The following is a 16,355-nucleotide window of genomic DNA, read 5'->3' as shown; positions in this document are numbered from 1 at the left end:
ACAGCATTTCATAAATATTGTGTTGATTTGCTTTATTGTATTCTAAGAAGTAATAAATACCGCACAAGTATTAAACTGTCAAGACAAGAATATGCAGGTTGAATATGACTGTTGTACAGCGAGTTACGTGCTGTGCAGTGCAGTCACTGAACATATGAACGTGAAGTGTGAGTGGCGTAACATCGTATTTGTGGGCCTCTCAAACATGGCCCATCCCATTCCAGATTAAAGGTTGATTCACGCACATGAAAACAAATGTTTATGGCCGATTTGGTCTGTTTCCACCCCCTGCTAGAATGTACGTAGATAATGCACAGCACCAATACTGAATAACCACAATCCTGACAGGCCATTCCAACTGTTCTGTGTTTCATGGTCTTGTGAGAGCAACAGGAGGCAATGACTGCAGGTACATGTAATTGGTTGAGGTGTAGTCAAATTGTTGTCAACACAACTTCTGCATGACGGATGACGCTAACCCTTCCATAACCTACAGGTTCCCTTTGGTGGGACAACAAGAAGCAACTAAATTAAACTTGGGACTTGTAGGTTCGGGTTTAATTCATCATAGACTGGAGCAGACAATCCAGGTGCACCAAAGCTGAAGCTGGAACAGAACTCCTGTCTATGAAGGTCCAGTTAATCTGCTGTCACTCCAGTTCCTTGTCAGATTTCAAAGCTGCAATCAAGGTAGCCATCAGAAGCATATTCATTCATCAATTCTTTGACCACCTGGCAGTCTAAAGCTTTTCCATTCACTCTTCCAGCCTACATGTCTACATTTTGCTGACGTTGGCCCTATTCTGAAGATGTCACAATCCTGCACAGTCCAGTGCCTATATACCACTCGTTCATTATCTCCAGTTGGCGCCCCCTCCACTTGACCCTCCCTGGAGATAGAGATCATCCTCCATGGAGATCAGGTCAACAATCGCCCTCATCACAGCTCCCTCTTTAGTCTTTTTATCCCATGTTGTTGGGCCTGGTTTAGAAATCTTTTCTTCCAGCACACGGTCGAGTTCACGTCTTAAGTCCTGGAAAATAAACAACTCAATGTCAAATTAAATTTTCCAAAAATATCAATGTGATAACGTTCACTGTATCACTAAATCTTTCATATTTCAGGTTTCAAAGAATTCAAATGCATGACATTTAAAATATAAAGATAAAATATAATGATAAAATGAAGGCAATAAACCCTGCTACTTTTGTCATCTGTCTTTGTATGCATGTACAGTTACTTACAATGACAAGCTTGGCTATGCTAGGTGAAGCTCTGAACAGTATCCAGTCGTCCACTGCAACGCAGTCTTGTTCTCGGTCCCTGCGGATGTCAATGTCACCCCCAAAGAACAGGAGAGGGTAAGGTGCTACCATCGAGCAGTCATGAAGGTTTATCTGTGAAAGTAAAATGTACAGTGAATTTAATATCATTAATCCGATAGAAGAACCCTTCCAATATCAAAATTTTTCTTTTATCATGAATGTCTTTGTGAATTATTGTACATGTCATTAATAGCACACCAATTCAATATGAGCATTATTAAGCCTTATAATTCAACAGAATTTTATAGTCAACAATTTCCTTTCCCTCACCATTTCTTTTACACGTGCATACATTAAAGGTCATGTCATGATAAGTGGTGCAAACTTTGATGTTCCGAAGCTTGAGCATGCATGCACATGTATGAAACTTCAGATCAGTAGAACACGGCATCACAGAAGTGTGCCAGACTCTACAAAGTATATGCAATAAACCAGTGACTTAGTCCAGCTTTATTCTTACCAGTCATTCACTTACCGAATTTGTTTTCAACTTTTGATGAAATATGAACCATTTTGATTCAAACACTTTCTCATTGGCATTTACAGATTTAGGATGGAGAGTAACTCTTCTGTCAGTTTTGGTACAAAAAAGTGTTGGTCTAGGAAGAAAGAAACAAACATCAACATTATTCAGATTACAGAATTGTAGTCACCACCTTACATCATTCTTTTATCTATGATTTACATCTGTTTTTTTTTAACAGATTATTAAACATTACATTCAGCAAAATTTCTGTCAAATCATGACAATGAAGCAGACTTTTTCCCATCCCGAAATCTGTATGGTGCTGCCTCAGTAGAATACAATATAGAAGACACCAGACATAACATCCCACCACGTTGTACATTTAAAATGTGGATATAGACCTGTCCATCTGCTTATGATGCACACCAAGCCTAAGATGTACAGTGGACAATGACATCTTAATTAACTGACATCTTGTCAAAATTGACAACATTTTGTGGTCCGTCTTCTGCTCCATTTGAGTATAATGTTAATTGCCTTCAATAAACCGACTCTTTGTCTATTCTGAACACTGACAGTGGTTTGTAGCACAAACATTTCCAGTGTGTGTTAATCTGTCTTGTCTAATCCGACGCAGTGTGTCACATGACGTCTGATGGAGTCCGAGTTTGGCTTGAACTTGCCTGCTGGCCAGGTGACTGAAAATCAGTGGGAAGGGAGATAATCTGCTTATGTGAACTCTGCCTACTTCAGCAGGTGGTGATCTCCTGTCTTTTTACTGTACAGGAGTACCAGAGTTTAGCCACACTTTGAGTGAAAGATGAGTCCGACACTAAGTAGCTCAGTGACTGAATAAAAATGTCTCAAACAACAGTTGCCGTCACAATTTCCCCTGCTAATGCCCTGACAACATCCGACCATGGCCTGCAGACCAGCGAAGCGTCACCATGTGGAAATGAACTTGAGTGATTAAGTTCAACTTATCCAAGCTTACAAAACATTCAAACATAAATTTACGAATGCTGAGGAATTTTTCTGCAGCAAAAGACCAGCGGTTGTTGGGTCACATCCCAATCATTATCTCCTTCACTGAAGAGATGATAGTCTGCCAGCGCATGAAGATGCAACAATCTATCCTGGATCGATTTTTTGTAAGATAATTATGCGTACGTACTAAAGTATAGTACAGATCAGGTTCTCTCCATAGTTTGTTGCATCACTGTGCTCTTAACAAATTTAATTAAACGTATGTGTATGTACAATACACATGTTGTTGTTGTATGCTTCTTGCCCATGTTTAATACACCGACATTTTGTCTAAACCGACATTTCTGTTCTGTCCCGAGTGCGGTTGGTTTACAGAGAGTCTATTGTACCAACATTGCAGACTTCTAGGTCTTACATGTAGGTATGGCATGACTCAGGCCTAAATCTTGGCCTACCACAAATATGTATCGTTATCTTCACTAGTGAACATATCAAAAAGATTTGTACAGATTGAATATACATTCAATATACACCAATGAGAAAGCATTGGTGAGTTGGTGTATTAGGATATAAGATGTAGGAGTAAGTTTTCTTATTTCCATGGTTTTTCGTGATGGAAATCACCCAGTATCTATTTATGCAGTTTGGAATGTTAATGTTATCTTGGGACAAAAATCTCTAAATACATCTGAAGATACGCATGACATACCTGAAGCCTTTAGAATGAGGATTGGGAGACTTTGAGATTTTGGCCACATTTGGGTAGAGTCCAGCACAAATCACAGCCTTAATTAGGCCATAATTACCTGAAGACAACAATCAAAAGCTTCAGCACCATGCAAAAGCAGAACTCCTCTACACTCAATAACCTGTAAAAATGCAGAGTACATCTAACATTTACATTTTACAACAAGTTAAATCTACAGTTAAACATCGATAGTAAATTCAGTTTTTTTCCAATTTATTATTGGAAAGTACTGCTTTCTGATTTTTTTCTTACAAAAGCACAGGAATGCAGCTCTTGTCATACCTGAGTTAATATTGCTGGTTTCTTCTTTAGGACTACGACTATTTACAAAGCCTAAATCCTTCAGAAGCTCCATAAACTGTTTCTTCATGTCACCAAGCATCTACAATGATAATATACACCTTAAAGAAAAATATACGATAGCAAAAAATATGCCCAAAATTTGTGTATATAATAAAGTTGATTAAATGTAAACGATTCCAAACAAACAAATGTCTTTAAGAGAAATACACTACATCAAATTCTATATCTTGGAAATTCTAGGAGCAGCCTCTGACTGTCAAACACACAACCTCGCTGACAACAGGCTCTGGAGCTGGCTACAAACACACAACCTCTGTGGTAACAGGATCTAGAGCTGGCTACAAACATACAACCTCCCCGGTAACAAGCTCTGGAGCTGGCTACAAACATACAACCTCCCCGGTAACAGGCTCTGGTGCTGGCTACAAACATACAACCTCCCCGGTTACAGGCTCTGGTGCTGGCTACAAACATACAACCTCCCCGGTTACAGGCTCTGGAGCTGGCTAAAAACATACAACCTCCTTGGTTACAGGCTCTGGAGCTGGCTACAAACATACCACCTCCTTGGTTACAGGCTCTGGAGCTGGCTACAAACATGCAACCTCCCCGGTAACAGGCTCTGGAGCTGGCGACAAACATGCAACCTCCCCGGTAACAGGCTCTGGAGCTGACTACAAACATGCAACCTCCCCGGTAACAGGCTCTGGAGCTGGCTACAAACATACAACCTCCCCGGTAACAGGCTCTGGTGCTGGCTACAAACATACAACCTCCCCAGTTACAGGCTCTGGAGCTGGCTACAAACATACAACCTCCCCGGTTACAGGCTCTGGAGCTGGCTAAAAACATACAACCTCCTTGGTTACAGGCTCTGGAGCTGGCTACAAACATACAACCTCCTTGGTTACAGGCTCTGGAGCTGGCTACAAACATGCAACCTCCCCGGTAACAGGCTCTGGAGCTGGCTACAAACATGCAACCTCCCCGGTAACAGGCTCTGGAGCTGGCTACAAACATGCAACCTCCCGGTAACAGGCTCTGGAGCTGGCTACAAACATACAACCTCCCCGGTAACAGGCTCTGGAGCTGGCTACAAACATACAACCTCACTGGTAATGGGTTAGTGGTCCCACCAGATACCATACAGACAGTTCAGCCAATGAGATCCTGTGATTCACGTGGGCTCCTCTGTCCACAGTACTTAGTGACTTACTCGTAATGTGTTAGCTGACAGGAAGTTGTCCCAGCAGTACTGGCGATCTGTCCCCCTCGATTTCGCCCTCTCCCAACCCTGAATACACAAGCATATCATGATTTCAAGTCTTCAACCTACCTGACTTTTACTTACAAGCTTTACATGTTAAATTGTACATGCCTGTAAAGTGTGGAAATAAGCTTAAATTTAGATGGGTACCAAAATTACATAAACATTTCAACAGGATATAGGTATTGGTAAATCAAGAATTTTTTCACGAACCCTGAGTAACATTACATGAACACGTAAATACACGTACCATGGTAACAAATGATTTACATACTGAGCTGCCACAAAACATCCAGATAAGTGTATGTGCACCCAAGCTTTAACATACTGATTCGTCAGCTTACCTGAAAAGCATTAATGAGGAGGATGTGATCACTTTTACTGTCTTTGGACAGCTCTTTTCTCCTTCTATCTGCTTCCTTCTCTTTGCCCTGGGAAATCAATGTACACAGTTCAACCTCATGAGAATATGTACCATTATCCTAATATGCTCTTTACCAGTTTGGACAACACAGGCAATTCTCCTTGTGTAGCGTCAGGAGGCTGTTTTCTGGCTCAATATCTCTACCTAATACATCTTTTATACTATAGCAGTTTAGGCACTCAAGAAAAACTTAGAATTATGCATCTTGTGACGTTCAATATCTCTGAAGAACAAATATCAATGCAGTTGTTGTGAGCAGTTAAATGATCAGGAAATATGAGGATTTCACTGTATTAAGTAACCTCATACCTCAAGTACCCTCCATTCTTCATTCCTTTTCTCACAAAAACACATGTGAGAATGCAAGGTAATGATATGCACGTGTATACAGTATAATTTCAGACTATTAACAGACCAGTGGAATCGTGAAGGCATCTTTAAAACCCAGACTGGCAGCCACAGTCAATACAGGGTCCAAGCAGCAGAACATCGTCCCAAACAGAATCATCTGTTTTTCCTTTTCTCACAAAAACACATGTGAGAATGCAAGGTAATGATACGTACATGTATACAGTGTAATTTCAGACTATTAACAGACCAGTGGAATCGTGAAGGCATCTTTAAAACCCAGACTGGCAGCCACAGTCAATACAGGGTCCAAGCAGCAGAACATCGCCCCAAACAGAATCATCTGTTTTTCCTTTTCTCACAAAAACACATGTGAGAATGCAAGGTAATGATACGCACATGTATACAGTATAATTTCAGACTATTAACAGACCAGTGGAATCGTGAAGGCATCTTTAAAACCCAGACTGGCAGCCACGGTCAATACAGGGTCCAAGCAACAGAACATCACCCCAAACAGAATCATCTGTTTTTCCTTTTCTCACAAAAACACATGTGAGAATGCAAGGTAATGATACGCACATGTATACAGTATAATTTCAGACTATTAACAGACCAGTGGAATCGTGAAGGCATCTTTAAAACCCAGACTGGCAGCCACGGTCAATGCAGGGTCCAAGCAGCAGAACATCACCCCAAACAGAATCATCTGTTTTTCCTTTTCTCACAAAAACACATGTGAGAATGCAAGGTAATGATACGCACATGTATACAGTATAATTTCAGACTATTAACAGACCAGTGGAATCGTGAAGGCATCTTTAAAACCCAGACTGGCAGCCACGGTCAATACAGGGTCCAAGCAACAGAACATCGCCCCAAACAGAATCATCTGTTTTTCCTTTTCTCACAAAAACACATGTGAGAATGCAAGGTAATGATACGCACATGTATACAGTATAATTTCAGACTATTAACAGACCAGTGGAATCGTGAAGGCATCCTTAAAACCCAGACTGGCAGCCACGGTCAATACAGGGTCCAAGCAGCAGAACATCGCCCCAAACAGAATCATCTGTTTTTCCTTTTCTCACAAAAACACATGTGAGAATGCAAGGTAATGATACGCACATGTATACAGTATAATTTCAGACTATTAACAGACCAGTGGAATCGTGAAGGCATCCTTAAAACCCAGACTGGCAGCCACGGTCAATACAGGGTCCAAGCAGCAGAACATTGCCCCAAACAGAATCATCTGTTTTTCCTTTTCTCACAAAAACACATGTGAGAATGCAAGGTAATGATACGCACATGTATACAGTATAATTTCAGACTATTAACAGACCAGTGGAATCGTGAAGGCATCTTTAAAACCCAGACTGGCAGTCACGGTCAATACAGGGTCCAAGCAGCAGAACATCACCCCAAACAGAATCATCTGTTTTTCCTTTTCTCACAAAAACACATGTGAGAATACAAGGTAATGATACGCACATGTATACAGTATAATTTCAGACTATTAACAGACCAGTGGAATCGTGAAGGCATCTTTAAAACCCAGACTGGCAGCCACGGTCAATACAGGGTCCAAGCAGCAGAACATCGCCCCAAACAGAATCATCTGTTTTTCCTTTTCTCACAAAAACACATGTGAGAATGCAAGGTAATGATACGCACATGTATACAGTATAATTTCAGACTATTAACAGACCAGTGGAATCGTGAAGGCATCCTTAAAACCCAGACTGGCAGCCACAGTCAATATAGGGTCCAAGCAGCAGAACATCGCCTCAAACAGAATCATCTGTTTTTCCTTTTCTCACAAAAACACATGTGAGAATGCAAGGTAATGATACGCACATGTATACAGTATAATTTCAGACTATTAACAGACCAGTGGAATCGTGAAGGCATCCTTAAAACCCAGACTGGCAGCCACGGTCAATACAGGGTCCAAGCAACAGAACATTGCCCCAAACAGAATCATCTTGCCCACATGGGGGTCGACGGGCATACGAGCAAGGTGGTACCCCAGGGGTAACAGGTTCTCCTCATGGTCCAAGGCATTCTGAAGGGAAATGATCAGCACAATGAAGATGACTGGCTCTACTGGCTTTTCATACATCATTAAACTTTAGTAACATTATATGACGATATTCTGACATTTCAGCATACACAAACTGGGATTTTAATGAGGATTATATCTGAGCTTTATGGTATACATTTCTTAATATATATGCATAAAAAAATGTATCGATTGACAATAGTGATTTGAAGGGCTTGTAGTTATTTAGGATAACCCATGAGAAATAAGAAAAAATGAGTGCCACAAAAAATAAGATACATCTTTGCTGAAATTAATGACTCATTACAGACTGTAGGTTTGTCTGTAAGTCTTAACTAAGGCCTGTTTACCAATGAAAAGAGTTCTAGGTATGTCAATCAGAGGCTATCACACGTCATGTCTTATGCATGTCTGTATTAATCAGAGCCAATCAGAAAGTTCTGCGTGTGCCAAACAGACAGTTCTGTGTGTGCCTATCAGACAGTTCTGTGTGTGCCTATCAGACAATTCTGTGTGTGCCTATCAGACAATTCTGTGTGTGCATATCAGACAGTTCTGTCTGTGCCTATCATACAGTTCTGTCTGTGCCTATCAGACAGCTCTGTCTGTGCCTACCAAAGAATGTTGTTTGTCCCTATCAGAGCCTATCATAAAGTTCTGTGTGAATGTCAGGGCCTATCAGAGTTCTGCATGTGCCAATCAGAGGACAATGACTTACCAGCTCCTCAAGATTGATCAGGGCAGAGTGAAGAGCTTCCATAGATGGTGGTTCCAAGGCTTTACTGATGAAGGGTTCAATTTTACCCAGCTTCAATAGCTGAAAAACATCATATATACATTGGTAGTATCAAAATGTAAAATCATAGTCTGTCACTTGCCTTTTAAATAGTCACGACAGTGCAGAGCAGAAAATTGATGTTATGATGCTGTTTGTATGACGTCACTCCTCACCACTCTATCGTCTGCAGCTATTCTGAAAGGAGTGCTTTATATTATTTTACTGCCAAGTTCTAAGCCATATCTTCTAAGTAGAAACCATATTGTTTACATGATTCTGTCCATATAATGATGAGCTTTAGTTAGTGTTCGTTAGCGTTCTTGTGTAGTCCTGATAAGCTGCATTTGTGTGTTATTTATAACAGTTAGTGTGACAACATTTCGCTTGTGCTAGGTAAAGATGGCTACCACCGAATAACATGGCTACTGCTGGCGGAAAGTTCAAACCGGTGCACAAGTTGCACGGGTGATCATGACATGTTCAATGTCATTTACCTATTTCTGCATCATAACGTTATGTTATTCTGTAGACTTTTCTATTACTTTCATCGCAATAAATGGTTCGTTCTATCTTGAATTTCGTCATGACTTGGTATTACCACTATTGGACATGTAGTTTTCAATGCAGCTATGTGATGATATGTTTAACTGAACTGTCGTACAATTATAGCTGACTTACCACATATATCTGTTAATTCAGCTGTCGTGATTCATATCAAAATTGCCCAATTAGGATTTCTTGTCTCTAGTACCATTTAATGGTTACTTTGCTTTACACAATTAATGTTTGTGTATTTAGGTAGACACAGATGTCTTGACTGTGTCATGTACCGGTATTCTGGGCTGGACACACTGTGTATCTCCTGGTGTGTTCCTGGTCAACAGGGGTAATTAAGTTTATCATGATTTGTCTGATAATTTCTTTATCATATCGTTTACAACAATATTGCTATACTTTTATGTGTTCGGCTTTATAGTTTGTGTTGACAAAATATAATGGTGCGCACACTTTGCCAACATTTACTGTGTACAACTGTGTATATGAGACTGTGTATAATAGTAACTGTATATACAATAATAACTAATAACCAGGGCTCTGGGGTAAAGATACTTAAATATGCATTATTCTCTAATCTACACGAATTCTTTGTTGCATTTGTTTGAAATGAACATATCTGTGTAACATTACTTATGTCACATTCTGTGTTTATGTTCACAGGGTTATTCACGGGACCAGTGTATAAAATTATACACATGAAGACCTCGCCACCACAAGTTGTGTGTGTGTTTCGTTCATTTCCCACGTCACATTTATAAAGCACATGAATTTTGTGAATGACTGAAAATTCACATAATTTCAGCATTACCTTCTCTATATACAGTCAACCCAGTATGGCCAGCGAAGGGAGACGAAAGGCATATCACAGGTTGTTTAACACGGAAATTGGTTCGGTCGCGGCAGAGAATGACCACTTAGGACAGCTAGATACTAAATACTGGTTCCCGTAAGTACAGGTTTGACTGTACAGTGTACGACCAAGTAACAAATTCTTGTCGGGGAAATAGATTCTGGGAAGGGAGGCAGAAGACACTGATAAGAAGACACTCTGGCGCGGAACCCATTCTGGCACAAGGATAGATTCTGGTTGTGGAAATAGATTCTTGGTAAGGAGATGGAATTCGAGCAGGGGTTAGAGGGCACATTCTGGTTCATGAATACATTCTGGTTTTGGAAATATTGTTGAGAAGAAGAAGGCATTCTAGGGGTCAGAAATGCATTTTGGTGTAAAACCACTTACCTTTATCTGTAGACAAATTTCCTCCAGCCTGGTTCTCAGTATCTCAGGTTTCAGATATTCCTCCATCTGTGAGAGTTTCAGTCTGGTGAACATGTGATAACACTCTCCAGGCTGTACCCTGTCAACATCCACCAGTGACAACTAACAAAATTACTCAACTCCACACATATACTGGCATAACCCAACTATGACGTCATTATAAATACTGGTATTACCCATTTATTCAGTAAAATTTCAATGCAATATTATAAATTATGAAAGTTCAATTTAAAGACTACCTGCACATACAGTTGCCAATTGTGAACGTAAAATAAATGATCAATGATTTGAATACATTTACATATTAACTTTTCCTTATACATAGGATATGCACAATTTTGAACATTAAACACCAAGCATACATACCTACAATTTTGATACGTCATACATCAATACCCTGATGATCAGTGATGACACAGACGTTTAACCAGTCTGAGCAAACATGGTTCCCGACAGTAAAATTTTAGATGTCCGTCATCTCTACATTTAGCTTACTACACATATGTGGAGATGAAGTATTCGTCAATAAACAGCATTAATATTGTTCTTTTGAGTGTCTGGAGAGGAAGACTCTTAAATAATGCTAGTCTTCCATGGTTAGCAGTGAAACTGTAAACTACCCCCAGCTACGTGTACACGATGTAACAGGAGTGTGACTAACATGACAACAATGAGTTGTTCCCCTTTCTTATGATGACTACTTGTGTCACTGTTTACCACTCTATACCATATTGACTTCTGTCTACAGTATCTTGTATACACACCATATCTATATACCATATACCATCTACATGTCCTCTACCCATATTTGTGCCCCCATTACCTACCTGCCTGCCCTGCCCCGCCTCTGACGAGCATTAGCGACAGATACCCAGTGAGGCTCCAGCGTTGTCAGGTTAGACTCCGGCACAAAATTCTTCACCTTTATTTTCCCACAGTCTATTACATAGACAACATCATCGATGGTGATACTGGAAAACAAATTGAACAGATCATATTGCAATATACATGTCGCCATCGTAGAGGAACTGCTTGATATTGTGAAATATTGGTACATTTACCTTTTCATCACAGACGGTATTGAACAAACCATACATAACCAAAATCAATCATTTGCCTTTTTGTTATGGACATACTTCACACAGCCATATTTAACCATAATCACCCAGGTGTAATGGAAACAGATCTGGAAACATGTTTGTGATATCTGAGATGCTGCTTTCATACCTTCTCTGAGAGGTTTGTTCAGCTGAACAACTCACCTGGTCTCAGCAATGTTCGTGGCTATGACAATTTTTCTTACACCTTGCGGCGGCCGGTCAAATACTTTTCTCTGATTAGCTGTTGGCATCAGTGAATGTAAAGGTATGATGCAAAACCAATCTGAAAACAAGGAGAGAAGAAAATGCTTCATTTCAGTTCGTCATGTACGCCCTTGCCAAATCTGGATTTACATGAGGACAGAAAAAATGATTAATTACACATCTTTGTTTATGCCTTGCAATATGTAACTTTTAAAGAGAAGAAAAAAGATTGCTTGATCACATCTGGTCCTTTATGCCTTGCAAAATCTATCCTAAATGACCATAAATCTCATTCAAGGCTAACTTGCCCATTTTTCGTCATTCTGAGAGTTCTATTATTTTTAGAAAGATGTTTTAAAGTATGCTTGGAACACGGTATAATATTTTAATGGAAAAGCTTCAGCACAAAAAATAATATTTCGTGACATTTATTAGCCTCAAGAAATGCACTTTTGTGGGTGTAATTTTAGGTCATTTAGGGTAGTTGTAGACGAGAAGAGAAGAACATGTTTGATTACACCTCGTCATTCATGCCTTGTGGAATCTGTGTAAATGTGGACAGGAGAAAACACTTGATTACACCTGGTCATTCATGCCTTGTGGAATCTGTGCAAAAGAGGACAGGAGAAAATACTTGATTACACCTGGTCATTCATGCCTTGTTGAATCTGTGCAAAAGAGGACAGGAGAAAATACTTGATTACACCTGGTCATTCATGCCTTGTGGAATCTGTGTAAATGTGGACATGAGAAAATACTTGATTACACCTGGTCATTCATGCCTTGTGGAATCTGTGTAAATGTGGACAGGAGAAAATACTTGATTACACCTGGTCGATTACACCTCGTCATTCATGCATTGTGGAATCTGTGTAAATGTGGACAGGAGAAAATACTTGATTACACCTGGTCATTCATGCCTTGTGGAATCTCTGTAAATGTGGACAGGAGAAAATACTTGATTACACCTGGTCATTCATGCCTTGTGGAATCTATGTGTAAAAGAGGACAGGAGAAAATACTTGATTACACCTGGTCATTCATACCTTCTGGAATCTATGTGTAAAAGAGGACGGGAGAAAATACTTGATTACACCTGGTCATTCATGCCTTGTGGAATCTGTGTAAATGTGGACAGGAGAAAATACTTGATTACACCTGGTCATTCATGCCTTGTTGAATCTGTGTAAATGTGGACAGGAGAAAATACTTGATTACACCTGGTCATTCATGCCTTGTGGAATCTCTGTAAATGTGGACAGGAGAAAATACTTGATTACACCTAGTCATTCATGCCTTGTGGAATCTGTGTAAATGTGGACAGGAGAAAATACTTGATTACACCTGGTCATTCATGCCTTGTGGAATCTATGTGTAAAAGTGGACAGGAGAAAATACTTGATTACACCTGGTCATTCATGCCTTGTGGTATCTGTGTAAAAGAGGACAGGAGAAAATACTTGATTACACCTGGTCATTCATGCCTTGTTGAATCTGTGCAAAAGAGGACAGGAGAAAATACTTGATTACACCTGGTCATTCATGCCTTCTGGAATCTATGTGTAAAACAGGACAGGAGAAAATACTTGATTACACCTGGTCATTCATGCCTTGTGGAATCTGTGTAAATGTGGACAGGAGAAAATACTTAATTACACCTGGTCATTCATGCCTTGTTGAATCTATGTGTAAAAGAGGACAGGAGAAAATACTTGATTACACCTGGTCATTCATGCCTTGTGAAATTATGTCAAACAGCAGCATACTGTCACAACCCAAATTCATCTCCCTAAAATACATTTTATGTCGCTCCTGTTAGTATTTTTTAAGTCAGCAGTTTCTAAATAACAAATATCAGAGTCAGTGCAAATTTCAGTAGCAATGTTGAAGGCGGCATCTCACCAGACAACCCTTAAAATTACCAAAGTCTTATGATATCATTTTTTTTTCTCTGAATTTATTACAACTGCTTGAAGAATATAAATTTTGCTCCTTCATCTTTCTCGCACACAAGGGATGTTTTCAATCTAATTTCTTTTATAAAATACAATAAAATTATTGAAATACCATGTTCAATGTTCAAGCCGAGGTATTTTCTCCGCAATGATGTCTGCAATAACTGGGTCAGAACTGCTTTTATCTTAGAAGCCATCGCTACAAAACTGGAGCATAAAATAAAGCGAAAATCAAATGTCTAGATCAGCCTCAGTGGTGCTTATCCCGGCTGTGCATCTGCGGCTAGGCTTTTTAAACAGGGTCACTGGAGTTCCTACTGTATCAACAGTTCAACCAGTGGAAGAAATATTCTTCCAAAATGTCAAATTTCCCAGAAAACTATATTTATAACTTGAACCTTTATCGCCGAAGTTCACAACATTTATCTGCCATAGGCTGCTGCTTTGACTACTGTATGGAAATTACCTTTGACGTTAGAGTCCTAGAGTAAACTTGACATCACCTTGCTCTCGATAATGGAGATGTGCTTGAAGCTGTGTAAAGACGAAGCTTCACTGAACTTTTTCTGGGTTGAAAAAATATCTAACAAAATATTTATTGTCTGTTTCAGATATTCTAAAAGGTAGTCTTTCAGTGGACATAAACATTAGCCAGATGCTGTCATTCACTTTAAGTACCTGTACCTGAGCAATATTTTGGACTCCTGCTTAGTTGATCATTCAGTTTACTGATCTCATCCCAACCAGGAACAAAGATCAGGATTGCCCCATCCTGTAAAAACAAGCATGGTTTTTAATTACACACTATGGTCTACATGATTATTTAGCACTGTTTACACAACCAGTGCTTAGTGGACCATTCATTTTTATTACACACAACCATTCATGTCACTCTACTTAGGTTGATCCATCAGGTTTAGTACACACAACAGTTCATGTCACTCTAATTAGGTTGATCCTTCAGGTTTAGTACACACAACTGTTCATGTCACTTTACTTAGGTTGATCCTTCAGGTTTAGTACACACAACTGTTCATGTCACTTTTCTTAGGTTGATCCTTCAGGTTTAGTACACACAACCGTTCATGTCACTCTACTTAGGTTGATCCTTCAGGTTTAGTACACACAACTGTTCATGTCACTCTACTTAAGTTGATCCTCCAGGTTTAGTACACACAACTGTTCATGTCACTCTACTTAGGTTGATCCTTCAGGTTTAGTACACACAACTGTTCATGTCACTTTACTTAGGTTGATCCTTCAGGTTTAGTACACACAACTGTTCATGTCACTTTTCTTAGGTTGATCCTTCAGGTTTAGTACACACAACTGTTCATGTCACTCTACTTAGGTTGATCCTTCAGGTTTAGTACACACAACTGTTCATGTCACTCTACTTAAGTTGATCCTCCAGGTTTAGTACACACAACTGTTCATGTCACTCTACTTAGGTTGATCCTTCAGGTTTAGTACACACAACTGTTCATGTCACTCTACTTAAGTTGATCCTTCAGGTTTAGTACACACAACTGTTTATGTCAGTCTACTTAGGTTGATCCTTCAGGTTTAGTACACACAACTGTTTATGTCACTCTACTTAGGTTGATCCTTCAGGTTTAGTACACACAACTGTTCATGTCACTCTACTTAAGTTGATCCTTCAGGTTTAGTACACACAACTGTTTATGTCAGTCTACTTAGGTTGATCCTTCAGGTTTAGTACAACTGTTCATATCACTCTACTTAAGTTGATCCTTCAGGTTTAGTACACACAACCGTCTGTGTCACTCTACTTAGGTTGATCCTTCAGGTTTAGTACACAAAGCTGTTCATTTCACTCTACTTGGGTTGATCCTTCAGGTTTAGTACACACAACTGTTCATGTCACTCTACTTAGGTTGATCCTTCAGGTTTAGTACACACAACTGTTCATGTCACTCTACTTAGGTTGATCCTTCAGGTTTAGTACACACAACTGTTCATGTCACTCTACTTAGGTTGATCCTTCAAGTTTAGTACAAACAACAGTTCATGTCACCCTACTTAGGTCGATCCTTCAGGTTTAGTACACACAAATGTTCATGTCACTCTACTTAGGTTGATCCTTCAGGTTTGGTACACGCAACTGTTTATATCACTCTACTTAGGTTGAGCTTTCTGGTTTAGTACACACAACCGTTTATGTCACTCTACTTAAGTTGATCTTTCAGGTTTAGTACACACTACAGTTTACGTTACTCTTGCTGAGCTGATCATTCAGTGTTATTACACAACTTTGGTTGAGTTGACCATTCTGTCATTACTGTTCTCGTGACCTTTTTATCATGCTAAATTACAATAATTTAAGCATTTCTCATATGTAGGAATTTCCTGGAGTTTTCAAATTCATTTATAAATTTATTTGATAATAATTGATTTTTACACCATACTCAAGAATGTTTCACTTATACAACAGCAGCCAGCATTAAGGTGGGAGGAAACCGAGTAGAACATGTGGGAAACCCACGACAATTTGCAGACTGCTGGCAGACCTTCCCACGTGCA

The 16,355-nt window shown here is 39.5% G+C and overlaps 1 protein-coding gene across 1 annotated transcript in view; it reads right to left on the bottom strand.

Annotated features, from left to right (window-relative positions):
• Window positions 1–6: 6 nt before the first annotated feature.
• The window catches only part of LOC135475602 (ATP-dependent DNA/RNA helicase DHX36-like), a 30,612-nt gene continuing 14,263 nt past the window's right edge, over window positions 7–16,355 (bottom strand). Inside the window, exons 13-25 of the mRNA XM_064755529.1 lie at window positions 14,496–14,583; window positions 11,815–11,935; window positions 11,380–11,523; window positions 10,514–10,631; window positions 8,656–8,754; window positions 7,767–7,940; window positions 5,442–5,528; window positions 5,047–5,124; window positions 3,810–3,909; window positions 3,489–3,585; window positions 1,802–1,925; window positions 1,246–1,398; window positions 7–1,034 (exon numbers count right to left, since the gene is read on the bottom strand). Of these exons, the coding sequence (XP_064611599.1) occupies window positions 855–1,034; window positions 1,246–1,398; window positions 1,802–1,925; window positions 3,489–3,585; window positions 3,810–3,909; window positions 5,047–5,124; window positions 5,442–5,528; window positions 7,767–7,940; window positions 8,656–8,754; window positions 10,514–10,631; window positions 11,380–11,523; window positions 11,815–11,935; window positions 14,496–14,583 (1,563 nt within the window). The 3' untranslated portion in view covers window positions 7–854. The remainder of the gene's footprint in view (window positions 1,035–1,245; window positions 1,399–1,801; window positions 1,926–3,488; window positions 3,586–3,809; window positions 3,910–5,046; window positions 5,125–5,441; window positions 5,529–7,766; window positions 7,941–8,655; window positions 8,755–10,513; window positions 10,632–11,379; window positions 11,524–11,814; window positions 11,936–14,495; window positions 14,584–16,355) is intronic.

This window comes from Liolophura sinensis, chromosome 9, assembly GCF_032854445.1.
Source record: "Liolophura sinensis isolate JHLJ2023 chromosome 9, CUHK_Ljap_v2, whole genome shotgun sequence".
Classification (NCBI taxonomy): Eukaryota; Metazoa; Mollusca; class Polyplacophora; order Chitonida; family Chitonidae; genus Liolophura; species Liolophura sinensis.
Note: the sequence above shows the minus strand (reverse complement) of the source record. Positions and strands in the feature narration are given on the sequence as shown.